At 31.6% G+C, this 15478-nt stretch overlaps 1 protein-coding gene across 1 annotated transcript in view; it reads left to right on the forward strand.

Moving 5' to 3' along the window:
• The first annotated feature begins 2152 nt into the window (after window positions 1–2152).
• LOC134726462 (antiviral innate immune response receptor RIG-I-like) overlaps window positions 2153–15478 on the forward strand; it is a 37662-nt gene continuing 24336 nt past the window's right edge. The window contains exons 1-4 of the mRNA XM_063590868.1: window positions 2153–2249; window positions 5158–6019; window positions 6330–6365; window positions 7539–7814. Coding sequence (XP_063446938.1) covers window positions 5389–6019; window positions 6330–6365; window positions 7539–7814 — 943 coding nt within the window. The 5' untranslated portion in view covers window positions 2153–2249; window positions 5158–5388. The remainder of the gene's footprint in view (window positions 2250–5157; window positions 6020–6329; window positions 6366–7538; window positions 7815–15478) is intronic.

Genomic DNA, 15478 nt, shown 5'->3' on the forward strand with positions numbered 1-15478 from the left:
AATGCTGTTTAAATATTCTTTCGGAGCAAATAGCGGGTCCTCCATAGTAGATTCTAATTTGCACTTATGGGACTTTACACGATCGTAATATTCATCTTAAAACTCGTCACTGTTGTTCCTTTTGTATCAATTTTCTGAAGTTTTTTTGCCACTTTTCCAACACCAAATGTTCATCTTTTACAATATTTCCCATATTTTAGAATGTTTCAACTGTTAAAGACTTCAAATTTATCAGACCATGGTTGTTTAGCATATTTTTTACAGTTCCAGGTCGGTCATTGAATCCGTTTGTAAGTCGAAGAACAGCTATAACGTGGACATTTGAAAAAAAGTATGCTTCTTGCCAAAGCTATAGCGCTTATAAGATTCTCGTGGTGCAGTGGTTAGTGCATCGGACTACTAAAACAAAGGTTTTAGGTTCGATTATTGTTCCGGGATAAAAATTTCAGGGACTGAATTTTCGGCTCTCCCATGACATCATTTGAGGAAACAATGCTTGTCCGTCAGGAATGGACGATAAATTGATGACCCGTGTTAAGAATGAGCCATATCTTTTGCAGGTTAGAGACACCTTTGTAGATTTCGGAAATGAGCAGCTAAATGCCGCTACAAGGCGGCACTCGCACCCGCAAATGTGGAAAGGGATAAATATCAGTTGCAAGAGCTTGTTTCGGTATCTACTATAAATAAATAGATTAAACAAGTTTAATAAGATTCCCCGCTTTTGACATCAAGTCCTCACCTTCCGTAACCTGAATACTGCATATCGTGAACGTTATCTCTGGATTGGTATCGAATTTTATTTTCTAAAAAAATCAATCCTGGTATCTATGATGAGTTAATTTTCAACTTCGCATTGTATTTGCTTTACTTGATGCCATGATACGAGCGCCTGGATGGGTCTTCTGAAGACGAAACGCATTTATGATGTAAACAGTTATATGCCGAAATTCTTGTCATGAGTGTTTTATGCTTAGATTTAATGTAAGATTATTCAATAACACAATTATTGTCCTTAAATGTTCGTGGTGGACAATGTATTAGGAGCACATGTTTTTCATACACATCTAAAATCTTTTTTCCGCGCGTTTTGCCTCAAATAGCAAGAAAAAAATACTACTGAATCAACTAAGGTCTCTCTGCATACATAAATGCATATGATATCAAAACGATATAACGTCAATTGACCAATAGAAATCATTCTAATACTTTTTGATATATGAAATACTAAAAATAGTGTTAACATGTTTATGTCTTTTATGAAGTTTTATTTCGCGTTATTGATTAACCATAGCACATTTAATCTGAATGCATAAGTTAGGAATATCCTACTTCGATGTGATCTATAAAGAGGAATACATAGCTACTCATTTTTTTCAGACATTTATATTTTAAACGCGTATGTGTTATATTAGATAATGCATCTGCTAAGGTTTGTGATGTCGTATAATATACAGTTGTGTAACAGAATAGCCCAGACAGAACCCTTAACAAACACGAATTTGCGCTTAACAACAGTTTAAGAAGGTGTCAATAAGACAATAAATAAGACTACTGGATAATAATAGAACAACTCGTATAGCTCAGTCCTATATTAAAATTAGTCCATAAATGTTGTACATTTTTTGAACATGCATATTGATCATTTCGTAATTCTTCTAATCAAACAGGCTAAATTGGTTACTTTTAAGATGTGTTTAAAAATGAAGTAGTCATAATCGATGTATGCGTAGTACAAATCATTCACTGTTTTGATATTTATCATGTTCATAGAGTCCAAAGTCAGTTTGCGTTTTAAATTTAACCGAAAGTTCATAGGAACATGAAGTAGACCTTACCTTTTTTTTTACTTTTAACAAAACGAAACAGGGACAGAAATTCACTTTTACGGTATAAACACGGGATTACACAAAGAAAAAACTAAATATTTTCTCTGTTAAATTGTTTTTAGATTTTTAGAGATTTAAATATATTTCTATAATAAAATATATTTCAAATTATGGAAAACACAAAACTTCGGCGTACTGTTTGGCAATTGGCAATGTAACTATTTACAGTAACACCTTAAAAGATCAATACGACAATATCCAAGGTAAACATTACCAATGCTCGAATTGATCCGGTAATGTTTCTATAAATAGCCATACGTACATTTAACAAGTAACTGATCCTATACATTCATGTCCTTGTACAATATGTTCCGATTGTGAACTATTCATTAAAATCTATATCAGATGGAATTTTATATGGTAAGTATACATTTTATTCATATCTAAAATAAGAGACTTTTTTTATGTCATATTTGGTTGAATTAAAGTGATGTTATATTAAATCAACATGTATGATTGATAAAGAGACATACCATGAATTTTAAATTTATATTTTCACTTTCGTTTTATGGTTTTTCAAAAATTGAAAATTTAAGTAAGAGAGATATAATATTTTGGTAGTGTCCAAAGGTCTTAACAAAATCCCAATGGAGCATGCGCAATTCACTAATGTTCATGATTATAAATTAAAAAATATATTGTATTCATGCATGCAATGTTGTTATACTTTATGATAGATTTGCTGTCAGTTTAGATATAAACCACAGTCATTTGTGAACAGGTTTAGTTATCTGAAATTCGCATGATTCATTTTTCACTATATATTATTTTTATTTATGTTCGTACCATATACGCATCACTTTAATAATTGTTTTACTTTGCCTTGGATAAATCTATCGGCGTTTAAAACATATCCACCCCTTCCAGTCCAATAGAAAATCAGATTTTCGTTTCATTTTTTACTTTTCATGAACTATGATATGCTATACATGAGGGTTAAATGTTGATTACTGGCACACATAAAATGCATCATCCCTTGCGCAAATAGAATCTATTTAGGTGAAAAATATTTCAAATTCAGTTTTCAATAGTAAACGCGTTTTAAAAAGGTACATACTTCTGAAGAACAACATGTAGAACAACAACAAAAAACGAAAAGAGGACACAGTTGTATGTTAAATAATTGGTGATTTAGTTTTATAGAAAACATGAGCTTAGAGTTAATTATTATGTTGGAAGAAAACAAAGATGAACACACTGGAAATAAATATAAATTTAAGATAATAAAAACAGACGAATCCAACATTGAATAAGCATCTGAAGTTAAAACGATTCTAATTTTAATTGTAGTATCATTATTACATAAAATAATTTGTTTTCGAAAATTTGGTTATAGAACATTGTATGCTTTTTTAAATAGAATAAAAGTTTCAAATTTTACCTGAAACAGAAAAACAACATTTCTTCAACAATTTAACCTTTCGTGTAATAAAATGATATATCAGTGCTTTTTTTTATTTCATCTACATTGTAACATCCCTTTCTTCATGTTATTAACAATGGGATTAACTTGTGTACGCATGGATTGAACTATTATAAGAAAAACATGTTGACATTGAATGTGAAACAAGGATAAACCATGTTGTTGACCGATTCAATCCAAAATAAATCATGAAATAATTAGTAAAGGAAGATAACTGTGTTATACCGGTATGATAAAAGATAACTTAAGGATTATGTACCTTTGTGTTGATTCAGTGCTAAACATAAGGAAATTTTAAAGAAAATCCACAGCCTTTATCCTTGTACTCTTATTTGGCAATTGTTTGAACGATAAGTATAGGATTATTGCATGCCGTGCTGGAATTTATTTCCTTAAAAAAGATTATAAATGTAGTTATTGGTTCAAACAAGTATACATATGGACCAAATTAAGTACACTTTTTAGGCTGCACACGACTTAAGTGATTCAGCATGAAGTGTTATAGAATATACAGGTCTTGTAGAACATTTTGTAAAAAATAAACGCTAACACATCATAGAAAAGCAGATGTGGAATCGATGTTTTAAATTTTATAACAAAAATCTCTGTATTGAAGACTGTTGATTTTCAATAAAATTTTGGTTTATTTGCCACGAAGTCCTCTTTTTCTATTAAATGCAACGAAACAGTTAATAATAATGATTTGCAACAAGTTACCCTTTTGGTATATCTATAAAATGGTCTGTCTTTGTTACTCATTATATCTTTAGTTTTGTTACAATTGAAGTTCGTATAAGTTCACATAGTTTATGATTACATTGGCATTTTAACGAACAAAATTTTTTTTAAAACAAATTTATTTACCTAACCTTAATTTTAAAAACAAAATGAAGTGTTTTTTGTACAGAATACAGCATTTTACAACTTTTACTATAGTCGAACTTTACAATGTCAGACATTTCAAATTTTTTCTTAAGATGATTGTTCACATCATGGTTGATCATTATACGCCAAAGAATTAGTACTTTGTGCGCAGCCTCTATTCAAACGGTTAACCGCCACTTAACGTCTTCTGATTCCTGCAATAAAGCGACTCATTTGTTGCTTAGATAGCAGTAACCATTTCTGATGAAGGTTATATACTTTTCCGTCATACATTGAACGACCAAATTTTGTTTTATACCCTTGAGGTGTCAAACGGGCTATTCTATGTGAAAGTTAATGTTAATCAGTACCATGTGTCTTTCAGGGTAAGGATTCGGTCCCAGTTCTTAAAATCTTTCAATTCTTTATGGATGGATTTCACATATGTAAATACAATCGCAAAATGAAAAACCATTGCAGCTGTCATACAAGTGAGAGGTATGCCTAGCTATAAACACAGGTTCAATTCCACATTTTTTACATCAGACATTGTATGTACCTAGTCAGAAATATGACAGTTATTCTCCAATTGTTTGATGTGTTTGAGCTTTTGATTGATGATTTTTATTTTTGAAAAAAGATACAACAGATGTAGTTAAGTCTGCCTCATATCTTGACTTCCATTTGTCGTTGCAACATTCTAGCAGCGCCTACATACGGAGAATTTATCTCTCATTAGATACGGTTTCCTCATTAGAAGATTAGTGCTCACAAGTAAGATTTCATAACAATAATAAGTGCTTGCATTTTCCTAAGAGTTCAGTGTTTTTTTGTGATTTTATTATAAACTTAAATATTATCTTTAAACAAAGTGATAAAGTTTTCATCATTCTAAGAATGCATTCTTTATTCCTGAGAATTTTTTTTTCATAATTGTGAAATTTAAACCTGTCATTTTTCTTTTCTATTTACCATGACCAGATGATTCTGTAATGTGTCTAACAGATGACATTTTTTAATGAAAGATGCACCTTCACAATGCGGCAATAGATTAAGTTTACTAGCTGGGAGAGGAATGATTTGAACATCTCGAACGCACTTTGACATTTAAGTACCGTTTTGCTTAAAGGATCCGAATTAAACTTCCAGAGTGATAATTCAAACAATATTATGAATATATCCAAGAAAGTGTGATGACGTTACACTGAGACAATGTCTTCTGCTATTGGTGCGTACGTATCCCCTAAGACACATTATGCTCGGCTTGGTCATGCTACACAGAATTTATTACCAAGTTTCTTACAAGAGGTTCTTCTGCATTTTGAAAATCCCGGTCAGATTTATATCAATTGCAGTCGAAATAAGTTTTTAAGTCGTCGCCTCAAACCGGGAGAATGGGCAAAACTTGGCAATGCTGTACAGTATGGATACTTTGACTTTGATATTCCACTTATATATTCTATTCTACGAAATCTGCATGATCCAAATGCTCGACCAACCAGGGGATGGGAACATCCTATCGAGCCATGGGTTAATGAAATCGAAATTGGAGATGATATGGAAAGATGTCGTAGAATACGAAATGAAATTATACACAGAGGAAATACCAGAGTAAACGATCAGGAATTAAATCAATATTTCTATGTATTCAAGACCATTGCTGAAAGATTAGAAAAGTTTTGTGGAAAATGTAATAATGAGTTTGTGATGGAAGTAGATCACTTAAAAATATGCTGTATGGACGAGGCTACTGAACTTAAGTATTTAGATGACCTTACGGATTATCAAGAAAAAGACAAAGAAAATGAGTCAAAAATATCAGATCTGGAACTCAAACTTAGCGGTATGCATATGTAAATTATGGTTTTGATATTCGTATCCTTATAGTATTAATCATGTGACATGTCACATTAAGAGATATTATATCTTGATAATAATACATACCAATAACTCTAGAAATCACACACATAATTATGTAGAAACAGAAATTTAGATTTTTTTTAAATTACTACTTAATAGTATCCACTTACTATAAGGGCCATTTTTTATACTCTGTGCAATATTTTACTATTTGATTAAGTCACACACACATATTCAGTAGTCGAAAATGGAACGCAATATTATAATCAATATTTTCATCTGATATTTTACAGCTATAAGTCTAACAGGATCAAGTGGAGACGTCGAAAGTAGGTATTACATACATATATTGTCTGATATAAGGTAGGTTAAATCATTATTCGAAATAAGGACTGCCACAGTAAGTTACAGGACAAATATGGCAAACAAGATTTTGTGTTTGCCCACAATCTGGCAGGAATTAAAATATCAATAATTTGTATTGAATTAACCATCAAAAATAGACAATGAGTTTGTAAAATGATATGGTACAATAAGATTTGTTCTTCACGTTACTTATTTTCATTTTGTGTTTTTGTGTCGAATCATTTCTTTAACATTTCCATAAATTTTGGGCTTAAAATAATTTTTACTTCGGGAATCATTGCAGAGGCATTTCTTAATAGAAAACTGCCTCTGCTGCAGTAAAATTAGTACCAAAAATGTAATTGTTATAACTGTTTGTTCTTAGAAAAGAACTATTTGTTACATGTAAAATTTGTGTTTGTCGAATGAAAGACACTGGAATACAGACTCTTTACACCTCTCAAAACATGGAAAATAAAACTATGTGATTGAATAACATGTAAATAATCACAATCTAAATCTGCACGTAAGAACTCAAGTACAATAAGTAATTCCATCCTTTAAAAAGTCACGCGTAATGTGTGAAAGGCCATAATCGACTTATGATGCCGTAAACTTTTTACACCGTATAGGAGATATATACGTGAGGTTCTAGTGTAATGACAGTTCTACTGGCATACAACCTTTTGCCTTTTATATTTTTAGCCATGGCGTTGTCAGTTTATTTTGGATTTCATTTATCCCAAATTGAATATCCACCAATTATGCATATTACATCGTATAGTCTCCTAAAGCATGTTAATCCTTGTAATATTTGAATGACAATTCAGAATTGAGAACAAATACGTGCGTAAAATATGTAACTGCTTCAAACTTTTACTCGCTATTATTTAAAGAAATATTAAGACTGTGCCCTTCAAAATAGTACATCGTTGATACACATATCGGAATAACAAAAGATTTGCATATTTTTTGGAACTGTCTAAAGTTACAACTTCAAATCTACCATATATTTTGACAAGTCAAGACTGACATTCTTAAATTGAATATATGAACGGTTTCAATCAATGCATTGTATCAGGTTAAAAAAACGGTTCCATGATTTTAGCACAATTATTTCTAATACCTCTCTATTATTATTTTTATACAAATTTCAGTTATTGAAACTCTTCAAGATTTAAAGTGTGTCGAGGGTGTCAGCGTGACTTTACAGTGCTTACTTACCGGACCTGAGCATCAAGCGAAATGGTATAAAGACGGCAAAGAAATTCTATTTGACAAAGAAGTTACGCGAGCACATTTATGTTTTCTGGAGAAGGATATCAATGTTCAGGCTTACAAACTAATTTTTCCAAGGATTAAACAGGCGGAGAGGGGTACATATACGTTGCAGGTTGCAGATCAACGGTGTGAATGTTTCCTTGATATTACAGGTATTTTGTCAGTTTTATATTCTTAATTTTGTACAGTCAGGGGCATTACTTAAACAAGTAACAATTAAAATAACCTATACAAGTAATGTTGAAAACGAAGCTAATTTAAATATAATTTATATAAGTTATTTTTCTGAAAATTATATTTATAGGTGTCCAATAATACCGATTTTACTAGCTTAAAAAAAATGTCACAGTCATCTGGTTATTTTTCCCTTGATATATATAAACTAATTCTTTTGAAACACTTATTAACTTTCTGACGCACTTATATTTCATACCGACGCTTCTGGGTCAAAGATTGGTCTCTTGGGACTATTAAATTATCATTTTCATCTAAAATCTTGAAGGTAGACTGATATAAATAGATAGATACTTGTGAATTAATTAAGCCCTTAAGTTATTTATAATTTGTAACCCAAATCAATTACGTATGTGCCTTAGATAAGTGTAATTGCTAATTTTTTTCAAAAATGTATAAAATAACTCATTCAAGTAATATTGTTGTCATTATTTTTAAAGTAACCCTTTATCTCTATACTCCTCTCAAATCTTATAAATTCTTTATTTTATGATTTAAAATGGTGTTTTTAGTCTATGTTTCTATTTAAAATTAAAATAACTCTATTAAGTAATTTTATTATTTTTAAAAATAAAAATTACTTATATAAGTAACTAAAAAAAATAACTTGTTTAAGTAACGCCCCTGACTGTTGTATTTGTCTATTATATTTTGGACTGATTCTCATATCGTGTTTACATTTGAATGAGCTATCAAAAATAAAGTGGGAGAAATCGCTTATCAATGCAGTAAAATATTCAAATTTTGTGTAATTTTGTTTATCTCGGGTGCAGTTACTTTCAAAAAGAAATCTATGCTTAAAGCCTTTTATTTCGTCATTTTTTAACATATATTTGTTTACACTTTTTTCTCTATTTACCTACCTTTAAGTTGAACCTTACAAAGTTCATATAATAATAAAGTCAATGTTATAAAAGTTATAGCCATAGAAATGACTCTTGGTATGTGATGGAGTAAGGAATAGAACAACCTTATCTTGGACAACATTTTAATTTTTAGAGACAGACGAGAGTCTGGTGTACGACTTGCTTATCCTGCTATCTATAATTAGTTATTCATCAGACGACACGTGCTTCTGACGTTCGAAACTTCATCCTGATTTCATCTTTAACGATAAGAATAAACAGATGCATAATGATTGCCAAGGAGACAACTCTCACTGAAATGATGTAGAAGTATAAATTTATAGGATAGGAATTGGCCTTCAGAAATAAGCAAACCTTTTACAAGTGGTTTTTTTTGTAGTAAAATACACATCTGACGGGCAAAAACGCAATCTAAGTATCTATTACGAGTTGTTTGTTAAAATATTTGAAGATATGCGCGTCTGGCGTACTATATTCATATCCTGAAATCAATGATTAGTGAAATATTCTTTTGTTTGAATGGTTATACACTTTTATATACCTATATGGAGTTATTTTCTTTCAGAACGACAGGTCATTCTTTTTCAGAATCAACCCGGACGATACCATGTTTCAATGATATATGCTCCAAGGCATAAAATAATGACCTATGTGAGGTCATTATTTTCCTCGATAAACATATGCAATCAATGATTAACTTCGAAACTTTATTCGTTTGATAGTTTTTTGTTTCCGATTTGGAAATTTATTTTTCAAGGTTAAATCGATGATAGGTGTAAAAGAAACCGCATTGTAGTCCCGCATTTTTATTTTAGAAACAAATAACGTGAAGTTTTGTTAATTCTTCGCTACAATAAAGAAACATTATCATATGCGTCAGATGAATTTTAATGTAGACTTTCAAAAATAAATAATAATAATAATAATATTCAAAAATTATTTATAAAATAAGATATAACATATTCGTGTGTAAGATTTTGAAAATCTCATTGAGTCAAACTGAATAGGTTGATTGATTTTTAGTTGCTTGCTTAACGTCCAGTGGCAAATATTTTATGCATGTTCAGAACGATACACACTGAATAAGAAATCATACTGTATCCTACATGTATTTATATTCGTCTTCGTGTCAGTTCTTAACTTTTTAAAATTTATGTATACCTTTTACTCAACTAATACGATAATCTTATATTCTACTGAATAACATTAACGTAACTCACGAAAGGGTCGGGGGCGGGGGGTATATAATGATATCATGATTATCTTTCAATGAAATGTATTGCTATTCAAAAGACAATCTTTCTAAATTTTTCATTCGATTCAAGAAAAATCATTAAAAAAATAATTTTTCCGCGATAGAAATAACATAACAAATAGAAAAAAAAACATACCCTCTCCCCCTTTTCCATAAGCCAAGTGGTACAATAAATTACTTACAATGTGTCTTGTATTTGTCATACACTGTTATCGGATGGCAACAATACATTTGTGTCTTACTTCATGCAGTTACAGTAATATTTTTATTGTGTATGAATAATAATTTTTAAAAGGTTTATATCTGAATTATTTAGTGAGTGTTATTTCACATTCTGATCCGCAGGGCGTATTAAAACCTGAACGCATTAGAAAGGAATATCCCATCTTAGTGTTGTCGGTAAAATAGGATACTAAATTTTACAAATCTTTATAAAATTGATATTTTTTGACGGTATATAAGTCAGATAATGCATATTTTAAGGTTTTTCTTGTCGAAGAACACACCTCGGGGTGTTCAACGACAAGAAAAACCTTAAAATATGCATTATCTATAACGTAATATTTTATTCCGTGACTGTTTATAACTTGCTGTTCCACGTGCATTAAGACTCCATGTTAAAGACCGTGCGTTGACCTTTTATGGTTTACATTTAAAAATTGTGATTTGGATTGAGAGTTGTCTCATTGGCACGCATGTCACATTTCTTACAGCTATTACTTAGAATGATATGGTCATCAATTTAAAATAACTGTTGACAAATAAAGGCCAAAGTAGTTTACCACTATTCGAAATTCACAAATCAATTGAGGAAAACAAATGCGGGTTATAAACTAAAATTCGGGCAAACGCATCAAATATGAGAGGAGAACTACGACACGACATAAAACAACACTAAAATGCCACACTCACACAGAAACGAACTATAGCAAAGCAATGGCCATTTTCCTGACTTGGTCATGTTGGTATAGAACATTTAAAAGTAATGTGGTTTCACCTGGATTTGTGGAATGCCATACCTCAAACTTTCGATTTTTAGAACATAAAGGATTTTGTATCTTAGGAATATATATATATAACCTTAGCTAGGTAAACTATTTTGAAAGTCCTGAAGTCTCTTTACGTGAGCTTTTCCCTTCACTTGGCGTCCGGCGACCGTCATCCGTCGTCCGGCGTCGTTATCGTTAACAGAAATCTTCTCCTCTAAAACTACTGAACCAAATTAAACCAAACTTGGCCACCATCATTTTTGGAGTATATAGTTTAAAAAATGTGTCCGATGACCAGGCCAACCATCCAAGATGGCCTATAGGCTAAAAATAGGGATAAAAGGCAGTTTTTGGCTTATAACTCATAAACCAAAGCATTAAGAGCAAATCTGACATGGGAAAAATTGTTCAAAAGGTCTATTTGTATTTGCCCTCAAATGTTCAGTTAAATCTGATAATCCGTTGTTGGGTTGCTGCCCCTGAAGTAGTAATTTTAAGTAAATATTGGTGTTTTAGTTATTATCTTGAATATTATTATAGATAGAGATGAATTGTAAACAGCGATAATGTTCAGCAAAGTAAGATTTACAAATAAGTCAACATGACTGAAATGGACAATTGACCCCTTTAGGAGTAATTGCCCTTAATAGTCAATTTTTAACCATTTTTCGTAACTCTTAGTAATTTTTTACATAAATCTTCTCCTCTGAAACTACTTGGCCAAATCAAAGCAAACTTGGGCACAATCATTTTGCGGGTACGTACTTTGAAAAATTTGTCCGGTGACCCGGCCATCCAACCAAGATGGCCGCCATGGCGAAAAATAGAACATAGGGGTAAAAGGCAGTTTTTGGCAAAACCAAAGCATTTAAAGCAAATCTAACACGTGGTAAATTGTTAATCAGGTAAAGATCTACCTGCCCTGCAATTTTCAGATGAATCGGACATTCCTTTGTTGGGTTGCTGTCCCTGAATTAGTAGTTTTAAGGAAATTTTGCTGTTTTTGGTTGTTATCTTGAATATTGTAATAGGTAGAGATGAACTGTTAACAGCAATAATGTTCAGCAAAATACGATTTACAAATAAGTAAACATAAACCAAATAATCAGTTGACCCCTTAAGGAGTTGTTGCCCTTTATAGTCAATGTTTAACCATTTCTTGTAAATCTTAGTAATCTTTTACAAAAATCTTCTCCTCTGAAACTATTGGGTTAAATTAATCCAGACTTGGCCCCAATCATCTATGGGGTATGTACCTTAAAAATTGTCCGGTGACCGGCCATGCAGTTAAGATGGCTGCCATGGCCATATGGCTAAGAATAGAACATAGGGGTAACATGCAGTTTTTGGTTTAAAACATAAAAACCAAAACATTTAGAGGAAATCTGTGGTAAAATTGTTGAACAGGTCAAGATTTATATCTTCTGAAATTTTCGGATTAATCGGACAACCTGTTGTTGAGTTGCTGACCCTGAATTGTTAGTTTTAAGGACATTTTGCTGTTTTTTGGTTATTTTCTTGAATAATATTTTAGATAGAGATAAACTGTAAACAGCAATAATGTTCAACAAAGTAAGATTTACAAATAATTCAAATGGCTGAAATGGTCCATTGACCTCCTAAGGAGTTATTGTCCTTTATAGTCAATTTTTAACAATTTTCATAAAATTTGTAAATATTTACTAACATTTTCCTCTGAAACTACTGGGCCAAATTCGTTATAGATAGAGATAATTTTAAGCAGCAAGAATGATAAGTTAAGTAAGATGTACAAACACATCACCATCACCAAAACACAATTTTGTCATGAATCCATCCTCTTTCTTTGTTTAATATTCACAAAGACCAAGGTGAGCGACACCGATTTTTTAAAGCTTTTAGTTTTTTTTGCGAAACGCCTGAATGCATGAGTCTTTGTATACACAATGCGAGTAGGACGTACAAAACCTCACTCATAATATCGACAAAGAGTTTATTCTGAACAACCTGTTCGATGCAACTGCTGGTTGATATTTCCCTCTTGAGTTTACCAGCTCAGTATGAACCACTTTGGTGTTTACATGAATTTAAAGTCATAATACACATTTGAAAAAAAAATTGGAACTATCGGTTCCTCAATGCAAGGTTTTTTATCTTTTGTTTTAGTTTTTATACGACCGCAAAATTTGAAATTTTTTCGTCGTATATTGCTATCACGTTGGCGTCGTCGTCTGCGTCGTCGTCGTCGTCGTACGAATACTTTAAGTTTTCGCACTCTAACTTAAGTAAAAGTGAAAAGAAATCTATGAAATTTTAACACAAGGTTGATGATCACAAAAGGAAGGTTGGGATTGATTTTGGCAGTTTTGATCCCAACAGTTTAGGAATTAGGGGCCAAAAAGGGCCCAAATAAGCATTTTCTTGTTTTTCGCACAGTAACTTTAGTAAAAGTAAATAGAAATCTATGAAATTTTTACACAAGGTTTATGACCACAAAAGGAAGGTTGGGATTGATTTTGGGAGTTTTGGTTTTAACAGTTCAGGGATAAGGGGCCAAAAAGGGGTCCAAATAAGCATTTTTCTTGGTTTTCGCACCATTACTTTAGTTTAAGTGAATAGAAATCTATAAAATTTAAACACAAGGTTAATGACCATAAAAGGAAGGTTGGTATAGATTTTGAGAGTTTTGGTCCTAACAGTTTAGGAATAAGGGGCCCAAAGGGTCCAAAATTCAACTTTGATTGATTTCATCAAAAATTTAATAATTGGGGTTCTTTGATATGCCGAATCTAACTGTGTATGTAGATTCTTAATTTTTGGTCCCGTTTCCAAATTGGTCTACATTAAGGTCCAAAAGGTCCAAAATTAAACTTTGTTTGATTTCATCAAAAATTGAAAAATTGGGGTTCTTTGATATGCCGAATCTAACTGTGTATGAAGATTCTTAATTTTTAGTCCCGTTTTCAAATTGGTCTACATTAAGGTTCAAAGGGTCCAAAATTAAACTTAGTTTGATTTTGACAAAAAATGAATCCTTGGGGTTCTTTGATATGCTGAATGATCAGAATCCGAACATGTACATATATTTTTGATTATGGGCCCAGTTTTCAAGTTGGTCAAAATCAGGGTCCAAAATCAAACTTAGTTTGATTTCATCAAAAATTCAATTCTTGGGGTTCTTTGATATGCTGAATGATCAGAATCCGAACATGTACATAGATTTTTTATTATGGGCCCAGTTTTCAAGTTGGTCCAAATCAGGATAAAAAATTATTATATTAAGTATTGTGCAATAGCAAATCTTTTCAATTGCACAGTATTGTGCAATGGCAAGAAATATCTAATTGCACAATATTGTGAAATAGCAATTTTTTTTTAATTAGAGTTATCTTTCTTTGTCCAGAATAGTAAGCAAGAAATATTTAATTGCACAATATTGTGCAATAGCAAGATTTTTTTTTAATTGGAGTTATCTTTCCTTGTCCAGAATCAACTTAAATCTTTGTTATATACAATATACAATGTATATTCACTTTTTACTACCAACTGATAAATTAAAACAATCTTTACCATTCAGTGATAACAAGCATTTTTTTTACATCTTAATATATTATGATGTATTGAAATGAGTAGTTATTGTTGCAAACTCTATTAGAAATTTTAATTGAGATTAGTTTTGGAATGAGGGAAAGGGGATGTGATTAAAAAAATTGGGTTCAATTTTTCTCATTTGAAATTTCATAAATGAAATGAAAATTTCTTCAAACATTTTTTTGAGAGGATTAATATTCAACAGCATAGTGAATTGCTCTTAGAGAAAACACAAATTTTAAGTTCATTAGAACACATCCATTCTGTGTCAGAAACATATGTTGTGTCAACTATTTAATCACAATCCAAATTTAGAGCTGGATCCAGCTTGAATGTTGTGTCCATACTTGCCCCAACCGTTCAGGGTTCAACCTCTGCGGTCGTATAAAGCTGCGCCCTGCGGAGCAACTGGTTTTGTTTTAACATCACTGATTAATTTTTGTGGACCAACGTGCGTTTTGTGTACACATTGTCGATCCAAGCATCTCCAATTATTTAACTTTGAGTATTTTTGAGAATATTCTTCCAAATTCATGTATATATATATATCTTTATTATCATCACCAAATACATAGATACAGAGAAGACATGCATGAGATCTCACAAACATGTTTAACCCCGCCGCTTTTTTGGCCTGTCCCAAGTCAGGAGCCTCTGGCCTTTGTTAGTCTTGTATTTTTTTAAATTTTAGTTTCTTGTGTACAATTTGGAAATTAGTATGGCGTTCATTATCACTTAACTAGTAAATATTTGTTTAGGGGCCAGCTGAAGAACGCCTCCGGGTGCGGGAATTTCTCGCTACATTGAAGACCTGTTGGTGACCTTCTGCTGTTGTGTTTTTTTTTATTTGGTCGGGTTGTTGTCTCTTTGACACATTCACCATTTCCATTCTCAATTTTATG

The sequence above is a fragment of the Mytilus trossulus genome, chromosome 7 (genome assembly GCF_036588685.1).
Source record: "Mytilus trossulus isolate FHL-02 chromosome 7, PNRI_Mtr1.1.1.hap1, whole genome shotgun sequence".
Taxonomy (NCBI): domain Eukaryota; kingdom Metazoa; phylum Mollusca; class Bivalvia; order Mytilida; family Mytilidae; genus Mytilus; species Mytilus trossulus.